This window comes from Batrachochytrium dendrobatidis (assembly GCF_000203795.2).
Source record: "Batrachochytrium dendrobatidis JAM81 unplaced genomic scaffold BATDEscaffold_2, whole genome shotgun sequence".
NCBI classification, from domain to species: domain Eukaryota; kingdom Fungi; phylum Chytridiomycota; class Chytridiomycetes; order Rhizophydiales; genus Batrachochytrium; species Batrachochytrium dendrobatidis.
Window position 1 is genome coordinate 653,319 of NW_006281100.1, and position 19,984 is coordinate 673,302.

At 39.3% G+C, this 19,984-nt stretch overlaps 8 protein-coding genes across 8 annotated transcripts; 4 read left to right on the plus strand and 4 right to left on the minus strand.

Moving 5' to 3' along the window:
• Positions 1 to 242: 242 nt before the first annotated feature.
• BATDEDRAFT_86471 (uncharacterized protein) lies at positions 243 to 1,839 on the minus strand (the record flags this gene model as incomplete). Its single annotated transcript, XM_006676970.1, has 3 exons — positions 243 to 331; positions 497 to 1,279; positions 1,392 to 1,839. 3 exons carry the CDS (start codon positions 1,837 to 1,839, stop codon positions 243 to 245), a joined length of 1,320 nt encoding a protein of 439 aa, XP_006677033.1.
• A 353-nt stretch (positions 1,840 to 2,192) lies between these two features.
• On the minus strand, positions 2,193 to 3,242 carry BATDEDRAFT_86189 (uncharacterized protein; the record flags this gene model as incomplete). The annotated part of the gene is made up of 3 exons (XM_006676971.1): positions 2,193 to 2,417; positions 2,570 to 2,668; positions 2,796 to 3,242. 3 exons carry the CDS (start codon positions 3,240 to 3,242, stop codon positions 2,193 to 2,195), a joined length of 771 nt encoding a protein of 256 aa, XP_006677034.1.
• Positions 3,243 to 3,620: 378 nt separating this feature from the next.
• BATDEDRAFT_22838 (uncharacterized protein) lies at positions 3,621 to 5,346 on the plus strand (the record flags this gene model as incomplete). Its single annotated transcript, XM_006676582.1, has 4 exons — positions 3,621 to 3,769; positions 3,928 to 4,096; positions 4,200 to 4,576; positions 4,653 to 5,346. The coding sequence occupies 4 exons, from the start codon at positions 3,621 to 3,623 to the stop codon at positions 5,344 to 5,346; spliced, it is 1,389 nt and encodes a 462-aa protein (XP_006676645.1).
• An 821-nt stretch (positions 5,347 to 6,167) lies between these two features.
• On the plus strand, positions 6,168 to 8,016 carry BATDEDRAFT_9761 (uncharacterized protein; the record flags this gene model as incomplete). The annotated part of the gene is made up of 6 exons (XM_006676483.1): positions 6,168 to 6,308; positions 6,395 to 6,458; positions 6,519 to 6,607; positions 6,691 to 6,903; positions 7,029 to 7,711; positions 7,845 to 8,016. Coding segments are annotated over 6 exons (1,362 nt in total), but the record flags the coding sequence as incomplete, so codon positions are not given.
• A 337-nt stretch (positions 8,017 to 8,353) lies between these two features.
• Positions 8,354 to 11,473, plus strand: BATDEDRAFT_86190 (uncharacterized protein; the record flags this gene model as incomplete). Its single annotated transcript, XM_006676841.1, has 13 exons — positions 8,354 to 8,470; positions 8,597 to 8,728; positions 8,845 to 8,943; positions 8,999 to 9,072; positions 9,139 to 9,293; positions 9,379 to 9,446; positions 9,538 to 9,690; positions 9,827 to 9,965; positions 10,040 to 10,278; positions 10,362 to 10,563; positions 10,644 to 10,672; positions 10,780 to 11,090; positions 11,200 to 11,473. The coding sequence occupies 13 exons, from the start codon at positions 8,354 to 8,356 to the stop codon at positions 11,450 to 11,452; spliced, it is 1,971 nt and encodes a 656-aa protein (XP_006676904.1). The 3' UTR covers positions 11,453 to 11,473.
• Positions 11,474 to 11,751: 278 nt separating this feature from the next.
• Positions 11,752 to 14,605, plus strand: BATDEDRAFT_86612 (uncharacterized protein; the record flags this gene model as incomplete). Its single annotated transcript, XM_006676842.1, has 11 exons — positions 11,752 to 11,765; positions 11,931 to 12,209; positions 12,279 to 12,421; positions 12,508 to 12,572; positions 12,664 to 12,742; positions 12,815 to 13,075; positions 13,157 to 13,256; positions 13,320 to 13,374; positions 13,454 to 13,548; positions 13,679 to 14,152; positions 14,230 to 14,605. 11 exons carry the CDS (start codon positions 11,752 to 11,754, stop codon positions 14,603 to 14,605), a joined length of 1,941 nt encoding a protein of 646 aa, XP_006676905.1.
• Positions 14,606 to 14,661: 56 nt separating this feature from the next.
• On the minus strand, positions 14,662 to 15,419 carry BATDEDRAFT_86470 (uncharacterized protein; the record flags this gene model as incomplete). Its single annotated transcript, XM_006676972.1, has 2 exons — positions 14,662 to 14,855; positions 14,924 to 15,419. The coding sequence occupies 2 exons, from the start codon at positions 15,417 to 15,419 to the stop codon at positions 14,662 to 14,664; spliced, it is 690 nt and encodes a 229-aa protein (XP_006677035.1).
• A 759-nt stretch (positions 15,420 to 16,178) lies between these two features.
• Positions 16,179 to 19,513, minus strand: BATDEDRAFT_86469 (uncharacterized protein; the record flags this gene model as incomplete). The annotated part of the gene is made up of 3 exons (XM_006676973.1): positions 16,179 to 18,919; positions 18,993 to 19,279; positions 19,464 to 19,513. The coding sequence occupies 3 exons, from the start codon at positions 19,511 to 19,513 to the stop codon at positions 16,179 to 16,181; spliced, it is 3,078 nt and encodes a 1,025-aa protein (XP_006677036.1).
• Positions 19,514 to 19,984: the final 471 nt, after the last annotated feature.

A 19,984-nucleotide genomic window follows, 5' to 3' on the forward strand; every position in this document is an offset into this window, starting at 1 on the left:
ATCTTGTTCAGATATCCACAAATAGATGCTCAAGACTGATTTGCTGATTCCCAACTCGGCTTTTTTACTTGGACAAACTTGATGTTATTCTATCAAGATTCATTTTTAGATGTGGATTCAATTTCATTCAACATTGCATCTTAGATATTAAAAATCTAACCAAAAAAACAATAAATCGGTGTCGAGTATCTTGAATCATAAAGCAGGTCGTTTCTTGCATTTGATACTGTAGATCAAGTCTACTAAACTTGCTCAACATGGACTCTTGACGCTTTTTTTGATCCAGAAATATCTGTCTTGGAAGTTGTGTTGCTTGCCAGTCCACTTGTTGCTAGAATTCCAATCAGAAACCATTCAATAAGTGTTAGTAAATGTGTGTTTTTGTAAGTATCTTATTATTCTCGGCATATCATCAATTCATTGCCTTTTAAATATCCTCAGCATTTCAAAATTTGCTGGGATACACATGTCAACATCTACAAAATACATCACGTACCATCAACTGTCGCTGGTCGTCTTGGCTCAGTTTGCTTTAAATCGTTCGTAGAAGTATGTGATTTTTGCAATGTCTGGTATGATTTTGCACGTAGTATATCTTGGGATGAAGTTTTAGACAATTGATTTTGTGAAAGATTCGTCAAAGACTGCATATTTGCTTGTTTTAAAGTTTGTGACTCGTGCTGCTCAAAAGATTGTGATTTGTGATGTTCTATGTCCGGAGTAGACTTTTTCACAAGTGACTGAGATTTTACAAGTGAATGACTAGACTGTTGCTTAGAATGGATTTGAGCACTCGACTTTTCATACTCGACCTGCTTTGAATCTTCATCACGAGGTGCCTGATCTTGGGAATCGTTTTGGTTAATGTGCTCGTGTTGTTCGGCGTGATCTTTACCAAGAGGCACCCGATCTTGGAGATCGTTTTGGCTAATATGCTCGTGTTGCTTGGTGGAGTCTTCATCTTTTACATTCTCAAGATGCTCTACATGACTTTTATCATCCATGGGTTCAATCTGATGATCATAATGTTCTATAGGATTGTCATGCTTTTCATATGTTACGTGAGGTGAAATAACATGGACACGTTGGGTAGATCCTTTGCTATTAATACGAACCGATTTGTTTAAACCTTCCAGTTTCTTCAACTCGTGCCCACCATAAACTTCTTCCTCTGTTGCTTTTGCACTGCGGATCTTTTCGTCCTCAAAAATCTCATCATCATGAATTGCATCTGCAGGCTTATTTTTTTGTAAGCGGGACTGAGTGTGTGGACGTGAACCTAAATTAATAAACCAATAGGATACCAAGCAAAAATGGTTCAACAAAAACTATCAAGTATATTGCCTCGACTTTACAGAAAATTATACATCACACAAATCTAAACCACATACCTGATATGATGGTTTCTACTTCCTTTTCAATGAGTTCAATAATCCCAATTTCTTTTGCTGGAGTATGCAATCTTTCAATAGAAGTTTTAGTTGTTGGTTTTTGTCTTTTTTGCTGGACAGAAGCGTGATGCTGTTGTTTAATCTTGTCAGTCTGATTAGGCACTGTTTCAGTATGATGCGGACGTATATGGCGCATTGTTGTCACTGGACGAATCTTTTTCATAAATTCATTGTGTTTGGTAAAGCCTCCAAGTCCAACGGGCCCGTCTTGATGTTTCAGAGCCATAACGTTGTATCTGGTATTGATAAATGGATCGTCGTTTGCGACAAGAACGTATCCTAAACCTGTTTCAAATTCTTGAGTTTTTTGAAGACGGACGCCCTTTAAAGAGTATATTTTTTGAATTTTTCCTGTAACCAACTCAATTTGATGGTTAAGCGTATCCATAAGCTATTGGGTGGCCGAACAAGCCAAGTATAATCAAATTTATATGCATATCATAGTATATCAGCAATTATTTCCTTGCAGTGTATTTTAAACAGAGAAGCCAATTTATACAAATGCAGTATAGTTGTTTTTAGCGTTTAACGGCAATACAGTAGGAATCATGCAAAAGAACTTTCAAGGTGTCAAAATATACTTACACGGGAGAGTGTTGGAAATCTCTTGTTTGAAATTGTTAGTGTGAGTCCAGTATGGTACGAGTCGCCGTTTGGGTAAAAGGTGACGATCCGTGGGTGTAGCTAAGTTAAAAAATGATTGAATGTTGTCAATTTAACAAAACGATTATTGAGATGTGTTTAATGAAAACCTGCCTGTGTTTCATGCTTGATGACTGGGGCAGGAGTAGATAGATCCTGCTTTAGATACTGAACTTTTTTAAAAGGCTCAAATGCTGCTGCCACCAGATTGTGACCTGGACGTATTTCATTAAGTGAACGAATGCGTTTTCCTGATTCGGCATCATAAAGCTTTCGGACTTGTCCTGCCGTCAAGACCATCTTTGTGCTCAGATGGCGCAGCACCTGATTATTTATAACATAATTTTCATATATATTGCATTGTTTCCGAATAAAATATACCATAAGTTGTTCAATATCGTGTAATTAATCGACCAGTGGACTTTAGTCCACATAGACTTTCCAATTCAGCCATAATCGAGCGTGCAAAATTATACCTGCTCAAAAGATTTGCAATTGCGATAGTTTAAAATCATCCGAAGTCCAGGAGAAAATGCTTCGCCGTTTTCAAAGACTATAATTTTATATGCCTTGCTCTGTCCAATAATATGGGGGTGGAAAGCGTATTGGATTAATTTCAGGATATGCGCATGCAGATAGAACACACCAGCATTGTATAGAGTGTATCCTCGTAATATCAGTATTTCAACTATTTAAACTTACTATAGGACTAAAGATTTGTGGCTCGGCGTGAAGTGGGGGAGTTTCTGTTTCTTGCAACAAACCGCCAGTGGATCGATTGATTATACGACGGGTTTTGGACTCGGATGAAACAGATTTGCTAGCCATCATGGAGCTAGTGGGTCTAGTGTTGTATGGAGCAACTGGATCCTCATTGGCCAAGTACTCGATTCGTTTTAAAGATTCGCCGCCTGTTGCAACATAGGACGTGCCATCTTTAAGGTTATCTAGATTGTGCACTAGCCCGCCTGTTTCGAGCTCATAAAGTTTTCGAACAGCGCCAGATACCAAATTGACCTCATCTGTCAGATGAAACAAAAACTGCTCAAAGTTTCTGTAAATATGCCGATTTACAACAAGTTTTCTTCCAGTGTGGTACGTATCGCCATTCCTGTAAACACGGATACGCTTAGGTTTGTAGTCGTTCATGAATGGTGGTGGGCAGTTATTGAGGCTATATTTGACTTTCAATCAATGTGTGCTGATTAAAGTGACGGAATACAAATTAGAGCAAGCGGGTTTGTAGTTGTACACAAAATGGCTGTCAAGATTAGTTTGAAAAGCTTAAATAATTGGATTGGAAAGTCTTGGATATTAAATATGGGGTGGATATTACAGACAAGTCCAGAACTAAAAGTATAGCAATTACAGCAGCAGTGAGGATAGCACATCCACGCTGATCATGCCCAACACCAGCTTCCTAGTGTGCATCCATTGCAGCACTTTAAAAGCGAGTGGTCCCGTGATGATTGCCTGAACATTTTCCAGCTACAATCGAATTCAAGCTAGTTTGCAGCAAAGGGCACGATGGCAGCGCAACATTTACCAAGTCCAGAGGATAGCATGTGTGATAATATAAATATATCCTTGCAGTCATTTCAAGAGGACTACACAACCGAACTTGCCCACTTGATGTCTGTTTTTTATACTGCGCCAACTCTAGTCAAGGAGCAAATGTAAGTGATCTTTCAACAGAACAAAGCTTGTTCAAATTAACTTGTGGGTACAGACGCAATGATAATTTAATAGTATATAATTGCTATATATGAAACCCACTTTGTCATGCATTCTTCAACTCTCTTGGCTTACAACTATGCAACCTCCACTATATAAGATTGTCCCTATTTCTGGATTGCTGTGGACCAAAGGAGCTTCGATTTTTACATGCACAGCTTATGCATCGTGGTAGTCATGGTATTGATATGCTACGGCTGCTTCCAATCGAAATAGGACAACGCATCTTAATATTTTCAGATCTCGCTACTCTTGGAAAAGTACAGCAGGTGTGTAGATACTTGTGCCAAGTGGGAGACTATCGTAGACTATCAAGTCGACATGTTTCCATGTGTTTATAAATATTTTGACTAACGTAGTTTTCAATGCCAGACTTGCCGTTTCTGGAATAGTGTCGCCAATACAAATGTGATCTGGCAATCTGCATTGCATATACTACAGGGTGCGGCTTACTCTCCCACTACAAAAATGACTGTGCCCGAGCTTAAAAGGATTTGCAAAATGATGCGTCAAAGAGATCTGTCGTGGCAACGGTGCAGACCAGTTCGATGGGATATCTTTCCACATTCAGATAAAGTCACCGCGCTTCGTATTCACCACGACATTCTGGTTAGCGGATCTTACGATCGACTTTGCACTGTTTGGAATCTGCAAACCCGAAAGCAAATATCCAGTTTTGAGATAAGCGCAGTGTGTTGTGTGGATTTTTTGTATAAACAAGGCATCATTGCTACTGGGTCGTTCAACAGGTCCGATATCATTTTATTTTTAGTTTGATGCATTGGTCATATCAAGCTATATCTCTAACATGTGTGTTTTATGTAGGGAAGTGGCAATCTGGAACATGACGACTGGGGAGAGAATCCAAATGTCTACCCATCATACAAACTCTGTTCTTTCAATCTGCTTGGATAATGATTGCGTATACACTGGTGGGGCTGATTCAGGACTATATTGCTGGGACTGGAAGCAAGGACACTTGACGGGTGTAATCGCGGGACATCATGGAAAGATATCCAGCATTGCTATTGGTCAAACAAGCTGTTTGAAAGATTTTTTGTTTTCCTGCTCATATGATGGAACACTTACTGTATGGAACAAAAAGACTTTTCAAAGTTTAGCTACTCTTAATTTTGGACAGCCGCTTAAATGTTTGGATCTGTTCTTGAACGTGATGGCTATAGCAACAGATCAAACAATTACCCTAGTTGATGTTGAAATCGATTTGACTCATAAACCACACATTGGTGTCGTGTTTAATAACCGCAGAGAATTGCAGCTTGAGATGACTGCAGGCATTACTGCAGCTCATTACGGCTGCATAGCAATGAATCGTGGGTATCTCGTGTCTTACGCACACGATCTCACACTATGGAGAGTAAGTCCTCCTGCCATGCTTCAGAATCTATTGGAAGGGTGCGGTCCGTATAGTGGTACACTTGCTATTGATGATGGAAGGGTAGTTGTTGGTCGGAGTGACGGACAGATTCAAGTATTCGATTTTTCGTCATGCAACTGATTTCTAGCGAGTTTCCAAGGTAGCACCGAGTGTCTACGATTATGTCAATACAATTTGTTTCAAAATTTAATATTTATCACTGAAAATAAACTTTATTGGCTTGTAGTGTACAGAATGTAGATACGATCAAGTGCAATCCGTAGCGAGGCTGCGTCAGATTAGATGAGTTGATTCAAGTCCAATCCTAGATCACGTGATAAGAATGTCAAACAACTTTTGAACTGTTGGCAAATGAGCTGAAAACTCTTTAGATTTGCAAACATATCGGAACATGCCACTGCCTGCTACTTCGGCATCTATTACAAACAGGAAAAGCAACACATTAGATGAGGAGTATTTGAATCAAAAAAATCCATACCCATACAACCCACTGGTACTGTTTTTGAATTGTGATGATTTCTAGTATTTATATCTACAGCAATGAGTATCAAATCGATAGTGTTTGATGAGCTGCATTATTGACTGTCAAGTCAAAGTCGCCACTGCCTTTTAGTCAGTATAAATATGTTTTGATTGGAGCTCTAACTTGTGTTTATCTGGAATGATCCTTACCGTGCAATTAGACGTCTGAAAATGTTGAAGCACGGCGGTCAAGAATCTATCAACTTTACAATAGAATTGACCATCGTGCACAGGGATATTTGGATGCAGATAGTATTGTTCATTGGTTAAACAAGTCTGCATTCGATCAATCAGCACAGTTTGTGTCTTCAAAATATAAACTAGATAACACACCCACTTCAAACTCTACAGCATCGCCTCGCACACTTACTCCTGCCCGGTCAAACATTGATGTCAGTGCGCGAGGTGCGCTTGAAAATATTCCATTGGGATCAACGTTTATGTATGCTCGCGAACTTGTCAGAGCTTGCGATAAGACTGCTGACGGTCGAATTACATTTCCAGAGTTTGAGGCGTTTGTTAAAGAAAAGGAAAAGGAGCTTCTCCAACTGTTTCAAGAGGTATTCATCAAAAGATTAAGAGTTGACATTGAATTGCATAAATCTGGTCAAAACTTGGACTAATCGTCATGCTAATGTTTGGTTAGATTGACTCTGGAAACGACAATGTTATTCATCTTACCGAGCTACTGTCGTCTGTGCGTGCTGCAGGTGCATTTCATATGTTGTAATGTCTTGGTGTTACATGTGCATTGGCTCACTTTTTTTCAGGTATTGATGTCTCTGAGCAGGAGCTACAGCAATTTATAGAGCATGTGGACAAGGGAAACGATGGTGTTATTGATTTCTTTGAATGGAGGGTATGCTTTTATTCTTGATGCTCGTGTTTTTGAAATACTCGAACCCATCTAGTACTTGAATTAATTTGTATAATCAATTTTAGGATTATTTGCTCCTACTTCCTCAGAAAACAACACTCACAAACGTATTTAAATTCTTTAATACTCTACCTAATGTGGATCTTAATGCCGATGCTGTTCCAATACCAGATCATATATCTGTACCTGGATTTTCTGCTCGTCTAAAGTATTTTTTGGCTGGTGGAATCGCTGGCGCAGTGAGTAGAACAGCAACTGCACCACTTGACCGTCTAAAGGTGTGTAATGGATCAGGTATTATTTTCCAGACATTAGTTGACAGTCTTGGAGTTATTCAGGGGTTGATAGCTTGTATTGTTTTACTTTTTGGTACGGTTGATCTAATTGATTTGTAAATGCATAGGTGTTGCTACAAACTCAAACGTTTAGGCCCCGTACATCATATCTAGAGTTATTGCTTTCGTCTGTACGAAAAATCTATCAAGATGGAGGTATACTGTCGTTTTACCGTGGAAATGGGCTCAATATTGTCAAAATCATTCCCGAGTCTGCCTTGAAATTTTTTATTTTTGAATACGTCAAGGACATCATCCGAAGCAGATCAGATTCACCAACATCAGATAATGCACTTGGTGTTGGTGGTCGTTTTATTTCCGGTGGAATTGCAGGACTGGTATCCCAGTTTGCAATTTATCCTATAGAAACGACCAAGACACGAATGATGGCGCAAATTACAAATGGTGCGCCTCATAAACTTGCAAGATTAGAATCTATCGGTCAATTGCACAAGGATTCGACAATATATGACACTGTGCGACATATGTGGACTGAGGGTGGTATTCGGGCATTTTATCGAGGCTGCATTCCCGCACTTGTCGGGATTGTACCTTATGCGGGAATTGATTTGGCGGTGTTTGAAACCTTGAAGCAGTCGTACATCTCATGGAGTCGATCTCGAGATCCTGCAAACTTTCCATTTGGATCCACTCCTCATCTTAGTACGCCTGTTATTCTAATGTTTGGCATGATAAGTGGAACGTGTGGTGCGGTACTTGTATACCCGCTCTCTCTTGTACGAACTAGGTAGTTACACGCTTTTTTGATTTTAAATCATCTTGGTCTGATTATCCTTGGTTTTCATATACTGTTTGATGTTGGCATTGCTAACATTTATTGACATTGATCAATCTGTTAGGCTTCAAGCGCAAGGAACGCCGAGCCATCCGACATTTTACAGAAACTCATTTGACGTGGTTAAAAAGACATTTGTAAAGGAAGGCATGCTCGGCTTTTATAAAGGTTTAATCCCAACACTATTCAAAGTACTTCCTGCCGTTTCAATCAGCTACTGGGTATATGAGAAATCAAAACGAGCTTTGAACCTGCCCTAACTGTGCCGGGTCCGTTTTAATTCAGATTGATTTTCAATTTTCCAGCTGATTTATCGTTACAAGCGTCCTTCTAAACGTATAATGTCTTGTTTGATGTACTGCCCTGAATATCAGCATAATTTATCTTATGAACCGATTTTTAACTGGTTAGATCTGTTTGATATTTCATTGGAGATATTGGTCGTTGTAAGCCTAATGGTTTGAATTCTGTAGACAGAAATATACGGAGGTGTAATACTTGATTGAATTTGATCGTTGCATATCGGTATCTAGAGTCCTGCCAACAGTCTAAAGCTCAAAGAGTCGATTTCAAACTTGAACCCGATTCAACACAACTATGCTGGCCACAACTGAGAGTGTTATTGTTGAACAGGATAGAGTGCTAGACACAGATATTCTAAGAGATGTGACTGCTTTAATTGCACAGTTAGCAAGTGCCATAGACACTCGCAAGGTACACTCGTCTTGGCTCTATGGCCAGCAATCCACACTCGTCGAGTGTTTTTTGGACTTGATAGTTTCCAATAAATATAATTGAATGCTGATGGCATGTTTAATCTGGCTTGCTGATACACAATAGCATCTGTCCAAGGGATCTATTCTTTCTGCTATTCCATATGAGGATTTACTGTTTTGGGTCGTTCATCAAAATATCTTGCATCCACTGCGTGATGTCCTGGATGTTCCAGTGTTTGTGATTGTATCTGCCAAGGTATCTACTACTAAAGCCACTAGTCTCAGAAACAGTCTGCTATATATCTCGTTTCTAGTGGATCTGAATGCATTTCAGTAATACTATAGATGGACAGAAACTGACAATCTGACTAGACTTTTGATTCAGTTGTGCCAGATCAACTGGAAATGCATTGGAAGGATGTTATTCATGTAGGAGTTTCCAGCAAAACCATCACGGCATCCAATCCAGAGGTATGATCTGTATCTCATGCTTTAATTATCATATTTTACTAATCGAATGATATAGAATCTGGAAATATGCACTTCTACCCCGCTATGTCAATGGAAAAGTTTAATCCCAATTCCAATCGATAGCAGCAGGTGATATTTTATCTGCTTATTCTTTGATTCACAAATGTACTGATGATTAACATTTTTATATAAAAGGCATTTCTTTTCCACTGTTTTGCTCCAAAAAAATTTAAAGCATATATCAGTACCACTTGTTTGTTTAAATGTGTCAGAATCTCTCCAACTTTCATACACTGTTCTTTACCCGATTGTTGATTCGCGGCCTTTGTTTGCTCAGTTGGAATACTCAGGTTTAAATTATTAGTGGATTGATTTTGGTTTGAACATTGTGTCCGAGATCTGACTCGGTTTATATTATTTATCCTGATTTGACAGAAATATCACAGGCAACAGCCGTTTCCATCAACTCAATCATTCCGGAAATTACTGTTGTACCATCCAAGGTAAAATGTGCATAGTCGTTGCATTGGAGCAACGAACTGTGCTGAATTTGTATCTAATCCTAATCTTTATCTGAATGTACTTTAAATGTAGGCACTATGTTCTGCTACATATGAGATTCTAAACAAACCCATTTTTTCTAACCATGACAATCACGCATCGAGTACGATTGACTTGCATGTGGATTGGGATTCATCCGATTTAAAACTTTTGAGCGCACCCGTGAATGCAAACGGATTTTCCCTGGTATGTGTATTTGTTAAACTTGTAATATGGCTGCACATTACAAGAAAGCTATTGACAAGTTGAAAAGTCTATACTATGCGAGCCAGGATGCAACGATCTTGAAAATTATACTGCCATCTCACATATCCGACAACAGCTTCAAACCCTAACTACATGGAATCGTATCCGTCAAGAGGATCCTCAATGGACTAGCTGTGTTGTTGATTCCAATACGGATAAAACTCAAAACAAACCCAACCTTCCCCTTTCAAATTTGGTGGACGAGTTTTTATCAGGTACTTGTTTTTACACCATTCATACCATTGAATTAGTAAATGCATAGACTAATTGGTTGTCGTTGAAATATCAGAGACCAAGACAAATTTGGAAGTACTGCAAGATGCCAAGCAAAATAAATTTGAGTTTGAAGAAACTGGGTCTGACTCGACAGAATCGTCTGGAGGTTTTAATCCGTTAAAGCGACGCCAAGTGTTTGATTTTGCAGAGCAGGTTTGGGTTTTCTGTCAGCAAGGAACATTGCGTGCAGACATTGCAGATGCACTGACTGCAATCATTGAAGAGTTGGAGACTGGTCGACTTTTGCCTCGCGTAAGCTTTCAAAATAAGCACTGATTTGTACTTTTTGTTGATTCAATGCTGGTGTGTTGACTTTATCCCATATCTAATTGCAGGTTGCCAAGGATAACCTATCAAGTTTTGCCAACATTATTCGAAGCTGTCTTAAACTATCAGTGCAGCATCAGGCAGCCGATGCCAAAGATCAACGTGAATCCATTACTGCTACATTTGATTTTTGGCTGGAGCAGCCGCTTGAGTGTCTAGTAGATATTGGACTTTGGAAACTCAAACGTGATTATGAATTTCAACTACTGGGTAACCTTTGAATATGGCTTGTTTATTAAAAGTATGTTTTGGAATTTGCATCGAATGACTAACTCACTTGGTTTCATTAGATGGAAACAATGCATCGCGACATCAATTGGTAAAACTATGCTATACAACTGTTTAGTTTAAATTGAATTATATAGGTTTATACAAAGTACAATTATACTGATTGACTGATTGAGATGCGATTTGTTTTTACTTTAGGAATTTTTTATGGATTCATCACTAAGTTTTGATCATCAGATCCTACGGTTATGGTGTCTTCATCGCACATTGGAATTGGTTTGTTTAATCAAATGCAACATTTTGGTCATGTCGTCAGAGGTTTTACGCAGTATCACACAGACAACCCTTAGATACTACAGAAATCTTGTTGAGCAACACGAGACAAATGTTACATCCAACGACGAAAAGGTTGATATTTCTTTGAATATCGATGTGCCGTTTACTATGCAAGTGTATTTGCCAAGGTTTTCTACATCTACACAAAAAACTATTGCATCACTTACAAGCAGGTAGGATATTTCAGCTGATGAGCCAATTGATGTAGATCAGTTTTACAAAATAGCCTACCATACGTCTACATGCGCATATACTCACTTTTATTATTATTTCTTTAACTAGTTTTGAGATTTCTCGCTGGAAAGCAACCATCAAAGATGCAACGCAACACGATGCATGTATGGATTACCAAGTAATATTAGATAGTACAAATTTACTTTTCATTCCATATCAAACCGATTCAACGGCCTTGACAAACATGACTTCTCTTGGTGTTGATGAATGCATGATGGATACAGCAAGGCAAGATATCTGGGGTTATCAAAAAAATGGAACATGGAGATCTATAGTTGTACGACATCCATCTTCAAAATGAATTGAAATCACTGCAAGATAAATACATGTTTCATTTTACGTAAATGCGATTGTAGTTTGACAATAAAACGAATAGTTTGTCGTGACGATTGGCGAGCACTATCTTACCACAACTATAGTTTATATCTCGATCATTGGCTTAACACAAGTCTTTGTCATTCCACATGGACTTGATAGAAATTGCACATTCTAGTTGGCAAGCATGTTCCCATCTGTTCAATGGAGCAATAGTCTATGCTGACCAGCCGTTTCTATCGGTCATTAAATGGTCATTAAAAGGTGGAGTTGCTCAGCTATTGAATGGCTATGGCGCTGTATCTGTAAGAGACTTTCCACTGCCAGATCAAGTGAATTCATTGATATCTAAACCAGTCAAGCCGCTCTTGAGGTGTTGCTCATGTTATTTTGGCTGCAAACATTGCTGCATTCAGTGTATAGGACTAACTGCTAGAAACCATGACATGATTTTCCTCGTTTAGAGCTCAAGAACCGGAAACTATTGTACTGCTGCTCTCCACTCATCTATCTCGAAATGCCGATTATATTAGCAGATTACTACTCAAGCATCCATACAGAACATGCCATATTGTATCATCAATATCCGAGTCGTTTCATGCTATCGAAGTAGCATCTGATGAATCGCTAGTGGGAATCTGGACATCATCCACTACCGTCTCCGAGGACCGTGAGTTTGATATATCCTACTATGCCACTGTTGAGACTCGACTGCAGGACTGGATGCAAGAAAGTGCGCAACTGTAAGCTTGGACTGCTTTGGAGTTCAATCTTTGTTGGCATGTGTAAATTAACTATCTGGTCATATTTAGCCATAAAGTGAATACCAAACATCGAGACTATATTGTATCTGTTCAACATCAACCACTTTCGTTTTCCTTGATATCAAACGACCTGTTTTTGCTTCCAGTATCTGCTTTATTTTTCCCTCGAATTCCTGCCGTGGGTGAATCTGGTATGCATCAAATACAATCAGTAATCTATTTTCGGGTCATTTGACCTCATGGACGAGTTTTTGTCTAACATATAGTTGAATGTCAGCACCTTTATCAGTAAGCTCTTCGCCGACTGCATCATCCAGACTCAGTGCGTCCAAAGCAGATGATGTCAGTTTTATGTCATAGATGATCGTGCCAATAATATCAAAATTATATGTGATGGCGTGGATTACTCATTTAGTCAATATGTATATCATAGCTCAAAGTCCGGGAATTTTCATGTGCATTATCAACTCTTTTGGATTCTCTTAATATCAAAGAAGATATATTTGTATTGGGTAAGCACATTCATAGAATATGTTGATACTGGTCTTGAATCATATATCCGATACTGATTCACTCTGAAATAGGATCTACATCTCAGCAGATTGGACGAACAATTATCAACCAATCTGCGTCATCCCACCGCAGACAAAGTGACAAGACTGCTGCTTTGATTATTGTCGATCGAACACTGGATTTGGTATCGCCTGTCATGCACTCTGACAATTTGTTGGATCACATCTGGTCTACCTTGCCACGCCAGGCATCCCACATACTGGACGTTTCTGTGAAACCACAGTACCTTGTTCCTTTAGAATTATCAACCCAAAACAATGTTTTTGATCACGGTAAGCAGATGTATTGCCTTTTTTCTTGTCAACTATTTAATCAGTGTATTTCCCTGCACATAATTGACACTAGTATACTAGGGCCATTTTTATCACTTGGTCATGGACTTGATGAAGAATGTCTTGAATTTATATCCGTTTTATTGAGACTTGGAAAAAGAGAAGGACTTGTGGCAGCACGGTAATTTTTAGATTCCTGGCGTATTTAGTAGTGTTGATTGAGACTAACAGGATTATTCTGTAGGAGAAGATTGGTCGATATTTTATCTCATGAAGTTTCAGATGTGACAATACCCAAGGTACGAGATAAAGTTTGATTTAAAGTTACATTGAGTCATTGCTTTATCAATCTTTTTGATTCATTGAATACGCTACTAGGTTCTTGGTCGTGTTACAGTGAAGCAATTGGAGACTCTGGGTGCTCAAATGTGTAGCCAATACGGTATATGGAGTTTCAGGGAAGGCATTGCAAGGTACCTCTCTGCATCTATTGAAGCTGCCCAGGATAGGCAAGTATATATGCAACTTGATTGGCTTTAATTTCTGTCCCATTCTAAACTCGAGTTTTTGCTGGTAATATCCAATCTTTTGAATAATTGATAGTTCCAAATCCATGTATGATGAGTTGATTGGAATTGAAAAAGTGCTTTCTGGTTCAATGGCAGAAACAATGGAATCATCCATTATGGTCGAGCAACTATGCCAGTTACTACAGAAGTTTATCGACAAAAAGAAGCTGAAAAGCGAGTCTAATACCAATGTGGCATCCGAGATGATCACTGCAAAGGATGTTTTAATGTTGACATTGTATTCTTATTCATTGCTGGGCGATTCAGTACACATACCTCAGGCTCAGGAAGCCTCACTACAAGATGCATTCTTTCGGGCAATGATGGCAGTAGGTGTATTTATGGTTTACATATTTTATAATTTACTGATAAGAAGCATGCAAACTATTGTTTTCATCCAAAAGGCTAGTTCTGGAGCAAATCCAAAAGCAATTCGGGGATGGGTTGTTCGTGTATTTACTCAATTGAGGCAGATCTCACAAATACGCTCAGAGCTACATCATTTTAGGTAAATGTATATGCTCTGATTAGTTTGTATCAAACTCATGTTGCCAAAATTAATACAATGCTTGGGAGGATTCATAGGCATGTGATTCAACCCCATCAGCAGCCGGCATACGATCCACTATTAGTTCAGGTTGCCCGAAGAGCAGTGGAGCCAAGTAGTGTTTCAGATATGGCAATACCGAGTCAAATAGACGAAGACTGGACACATATTCCTTATGGTGGAACGCTAGGATCAGTCATGAGTGGGTTTTCTCGGATGTTGGGTGCGGTGGCTAAAAAGTCTCATCCTTCGCAGTTCAAAAATATAATCGTCGTTGTAGTTGGTGGTATTACATTTGAAGAGACTGGCCGTGTTCGCGACGAGCTCCAATCTCGTGGCCAAAATGCACTTGTTGGTAGTACAAACATTGCATCAACAGATACCATCATGGCACATGTATTCAAATCAAAATAAACTTGCCATGATCGACTTGGACATTTGTTCAACGCCGGATGAGTTTCCAATCAGCATTATTCATTTGATTCAGATTTTCCAAACCATCTACTTCCATCCAGGTAAGCTCTCCAACCCAATTCAGGCAAATTGGGATTCTTGATCGAGTGTCCGTTCAAGAGCGAATAGGCATCTTCTAGTAATCCAATCAGCAGTCCACAGGCACCACCATATTTAAATGCCCGTTGGGATGCTTGCCACGACAATCCAGCTGTATGTAATATATGTAAACATGTCAGACAAGACTAAGAAACAATCGTCAAACCTCACTGCATTTACCTATTCGACTGAATGCAGCGGCAGTAAACAGCCCAGCACCCAATGCATTCACAAATATGTCCTTTCCAGTCACCCACTCTCCGATTGCATGTTCAGCAACACCAAACATTGCAGACAACAGTCCAAACCTTGCAGCATAGTACACACCGCCCACTCCGGCTCCACTAATGATTGCCAATTGTTTATGTCGATGATAAAAGTACCAACCGCCAACAGTGCGAGGCAAGCGATGAGCGTTTTCAGCCAGAAACTGACGAGATCGAATATGTCCTTGCAATCCTGCTCCTGAAACAAATCCTGCTGCTATACCACCAAAAAAAAGTCGGGATGTCCATAGTAATGAAGGAGAGACTGAGGTCTCAATATGATGCTTGCGGGATTTTTCAGCGTCGTCACCCAACACTACATATTGAAAAACAATGGCTGTATCTGTGAGGCCCTTTAAGATGGGAGTAAATATTACACTGGGATAGCTAAATGGGTTGTCTGTTGTCATGATCAACAATGAGCTGAATTGTTTTATAAAAAAGTCAAACTTGATCAGCTTTATTGAACTATTGGAGTTGATGTTGAGCGAGTTCAATTTATCAAATCTAAAATGATCATCTCAATCATTCAACTGATTTTTGTTATTTAATACGTCCTATAAACTTGAAGCAATCCCAAAATGTACTGATGATTCAAACCATCAAAGTTTCTCACATTGACAGCTTATTCATGTGAAGCAAAACACTAAAAACTAAACGACTGGTTGCATCTTTGTTCCAGTACATCTCATATTCTTGACACTGGTTCAATCTGCTTTCGTCTACACATCATGACACTATGTGATTGGTATAAAAACAACTTGTATTTCTGAAATGTGTAATCTTTGTTTTCTTGAACTAGAACGCGAGCATATCGAGTTTTTGAGTTTTCGAGATACAAAGTGGTTTTTGATTGAAAACAAGGTAATCACTAGATTGTAACGGATGAATCTAATGATCGTACAATGTATGACTGTTTAAAAAAAGAAATTTCAGTTTAAACCTATAGTTCGATTGTGCATCATATGATGAATGTTGTCTATTAAAAAGGTATTCATTGAAATGAGTACAAATGTTTTATTTTACGTGAATACGCTCTAGATAAACATTCACCAACTTGAATTGATATTGTACATTGCTTTATTCAAATCAATGGACATTGAGTTGGTACGATGTGATCCTTGGAATGCAACCATGTTGTTTAAGCTTATTCAAATGAAGAATTTACATTATTGTTTTTTTCGGAGTCTTGTTGAATGGGGCGTGGCTATTTCAGTTGCACTTTTTTCTTGAATACAACGAAGCGCTTCCATATCTCGTTTTTGAGTCAGCGCATCCATAGGTCCAATCTTTTTGATAAATGAACGAGTGGGCTCGGGTGAAGTAAGCCCAACTGAAAGCGACAACCTTGAACCATACCCAGAACCTGTATTTTGAGTTTTACGCGTTTGTATATCTATGGAAGAAGGCGTAGGCGGTTCTGAGCTCCGTAACAAGTGAGATGGCAAATTGTTATGAGGCTGACTTGATGTGCTAAAGGATCTTAGCCGAGTGTTGGAGATAGGCACACCCGAAGTACCACGAGTTGAAATAACAGGCAGGCGAGATGAAGTACGCACTCCGGATGGGGTTGGCGTTCTATTACTGCTTCGAGATGACAAAGGTAGTGGCAGTTTGGAGGTACTCAGATTGCTGCTGGTTGATGATCGAAGAGACCATCGACCAGCACCAGATTCATTAGAAGATCCTGAAGAATGAGAGTTGGTGCGTGTTCGTTGCACATTTGGTGTTTGAACAGTTTCAAGAGGAGATTTACTGTCAAGTACAACACTGGGCACATTGAATGCTGTATTTTGCTCATATGATGGATTGGAGAATGGCTTGTTGACATGTGAAGGGTATTGTTGAGGACTCCCATTTAAATTAATATTGGGTTGCATATAGGGATTATAGCCTGGTCCAGATCCACCATAGTTTATAGGATGCCCTTGAAGCATACCAGCACCGTTGTGTGGACTAGCAGTCATCGCAGCATGCTGCATAGCAGACATATGCTGACCAGGATACACAAATGGCCCACCAGGACCAAGTGGGGAAACTGGCCATGTGCCATTCAGGTTAGACGGATTCAGACCGCGTCCCATATTTGTAGTATTAGCGGCAACACCATTAGTAAGGACCTCTGCAAGCTTTTTAAGTACGCCCATTGTTTCGCGAGACTCATCATAGTAATCATCATAATCTTCAGAATCAGTTTGTGAATCAGAATTGACATTGTTGGAAGGCTGATAATAATCTTCGTTGGTAGCATCTTTAGTACGTCTTCTTCTATTTGATTGGCTATGCATGCTCCGACGACTTTGCTTGCGAGATACTTTTGACGAACGCCTTCTAGAGGTTGGAAAAGCAGTATACTGGTCAGGGTTTCCGTTGTGTGCAGGACTATCATGTTGAAGATACTCGGGTGATATATCAGTCTGCACATTCGCGTCAACCATCACAACAGGAGGGGAAAATGGAAGAAACGCAGTGCCAGAATGAGAGCCCATGTGATGATCATATTGTGAGCTGACTGAAGGAGACGATGCAGTTGGAGTGAGAATAGGAACTGGAGTAATTGAGCTGGATCGATTCTCCTGATCATGCAAAGGCTTGTTGAGATGTGCTGGTGATAATCTGGATATTGCAGTACTACCCCTAAATCTATGCTTGGCTAAAAGACAAAGCGATTCCCTGCGAATCAAGCATTCTACTCCAAGATGACGATCTCCAGAATGATACGAGGCAATAGGTGAGCTTAAAATTTTTGGACAACCATGAAGATGAAGTTCTTGTAATGAAGTGCAATATCGAGCAAGTTGAAGTACACCTTGCTCGCTGACTTCCTCACATCCTGCCAAAGCCACACGCCGAAGTGAATGTGATGCATGTTTTGCAAGAGCATACAGCGAGACATCAGTGACAAAAGAGCAAAATGCCAGCTGCACAGTTTCCAACTGAGATGAGCCTAAAGCTAAAGCAATAATAGAATCATCTGAAATTCCAGAGGAACCGTCCAGGATTACTCTTTTCAAGTCAGGGCAGTGGGATACTACATATCGCAACGAAAGATCTATAATGGACGAGTTTCGAAGCGAAAGAGATTTAAGCGGCCTAGAAGGTGACGAAAGAGTTAATGGGCGAAAGGTCAAAGGACTTGCATCAGGAAGTGCACCATCTAAACAAATGTGTTCAATCTGTGTACAGATATCAACAATATTCACAAGTGTGGCAATCGTGACTTTTGTGCCAGCAAGATTAATAGATTTGAGAGAAGGTATGTGACGAAACAGGTCAGGGAGATACGAATCAGAGATTGGACAACCGGCTAAATCTAATGAGACCAAATCAGGAGAGTGGTCTGAAATAGACTGAACTACAATATTGGAAGCAGATGGACATGATTTCAAAGAAATGGATTCCAAATTTGGAAAAAGTTGAAGTGCAACATCAATATCTCCAATAAGTAGCTGATCAGAAATAATGGTAGGAATATGAAAATGACGAACAAATGCCGGATATGGATGAAATGCCATTGGGTTCAATAGAGTTTGAATCATTTCATAATATCCAGATACTGTGGTAAATGATGGCGATGAATACAACATTCGGGCGCCAGCTCGTGACCATTGCTTGCAGACAAGCATGTATGATTTGGATATTTCAGCAGAACTAACAGCATAACTCATAATTATTTTAAGAATGGAGCCTGGCAAATGAGATGCGTTGTGAGAAAAGTTTGACATATCAGACCATCTGACGGAGCGTCGACGCGGAGTTTTTTTTAAAGCTACTGGAGCTGTCGCTTCAATTTCCAGTCGAGGTAAAAATGACTGATCATCGTCAAAATCATGCTTCATAGATGCCCATAAAGCACGAGGTCCTTGTTCCTTGGAATGTATCCAACTTGGAACTCGAGATACAGGATTTCCTTTAAAGTTGGATCAACGTGTTAGCCAACCAAAGTATGGTAAATGAATGAAAAAATATAAATATGAGTTTACCTATAAAAGATTCTATTTTTTTGTGATTTTCAGAGTCAGAAACAGTCCATGATTTAGGTCTAGTTTGAGTTTTATCACTGCCAGCACCATGTGAAGCATGAATCAACAAGCCTGAATCTCTCTTGTTGCGAGATCTCAAGATTCCCTCATGATTAACTATATGAGCAGACACTGGGGCACCCAGATGATGAATCGCAGCAGGGAAAAAATTTGCATTGTCAATAGAAGGGCTATCAAGGTCAATATAGTCGTTTTCTTCGTCACTATCCAAATCATCGTCATCGGAGCTATATAAGAGTAGCAAGATAAATTAATAAAAATAGTGACAGGATCTATTAGCAAAAAACATATAGTCTAGGATAACGCAAAGATGGTATAGATGATGGATCAGATATTTAAAAGCAGCGTGGTAGAAATTCATTAGTCTTTCTCCGTGCTCATTTTTAGATTAAAATCTCAACACATGTTTACATCACAGTTCCAGTTAATCCCACATCGTTGGCACTTGAATCTCCTTTCATCCAAATCAAACATTGAACGACTGGCATGAAAAAACAGTTGCATTCCTAGATGTGCAATTTTTGGTTTCTTGAACTAGTGCGCGAACGTATTTGATATTTAAAATACAACAAGGAGTTTGCAGTCTGACAACATCAGAACAGTTGAATCCAATATTTGGATTAAAATGGATGAATCTGGCTATGCCAAAAGAGATGGTTTCAAGACTATAGTTTTTAAATCATATGATGGGCGTTGTCTAGTAGAGGAAAGTCGAGTGTCGATTCAAGTCGATTTTAGTAGGAAAGCGCAACGAATACTGTATATTACAGCAAAAGAGGCGGTCATTGCAAGATAAATGCAAGTTCCATTTTACATGAGTATGGCAGTAAATGGCGTAAAGTGGCAGTTTAACTGATTGAGAAAAACGCTGATGAATATAAATCCATATGTGGATAGAACTAGAGACCAAGTAGTCAGTATTATCTACCCAT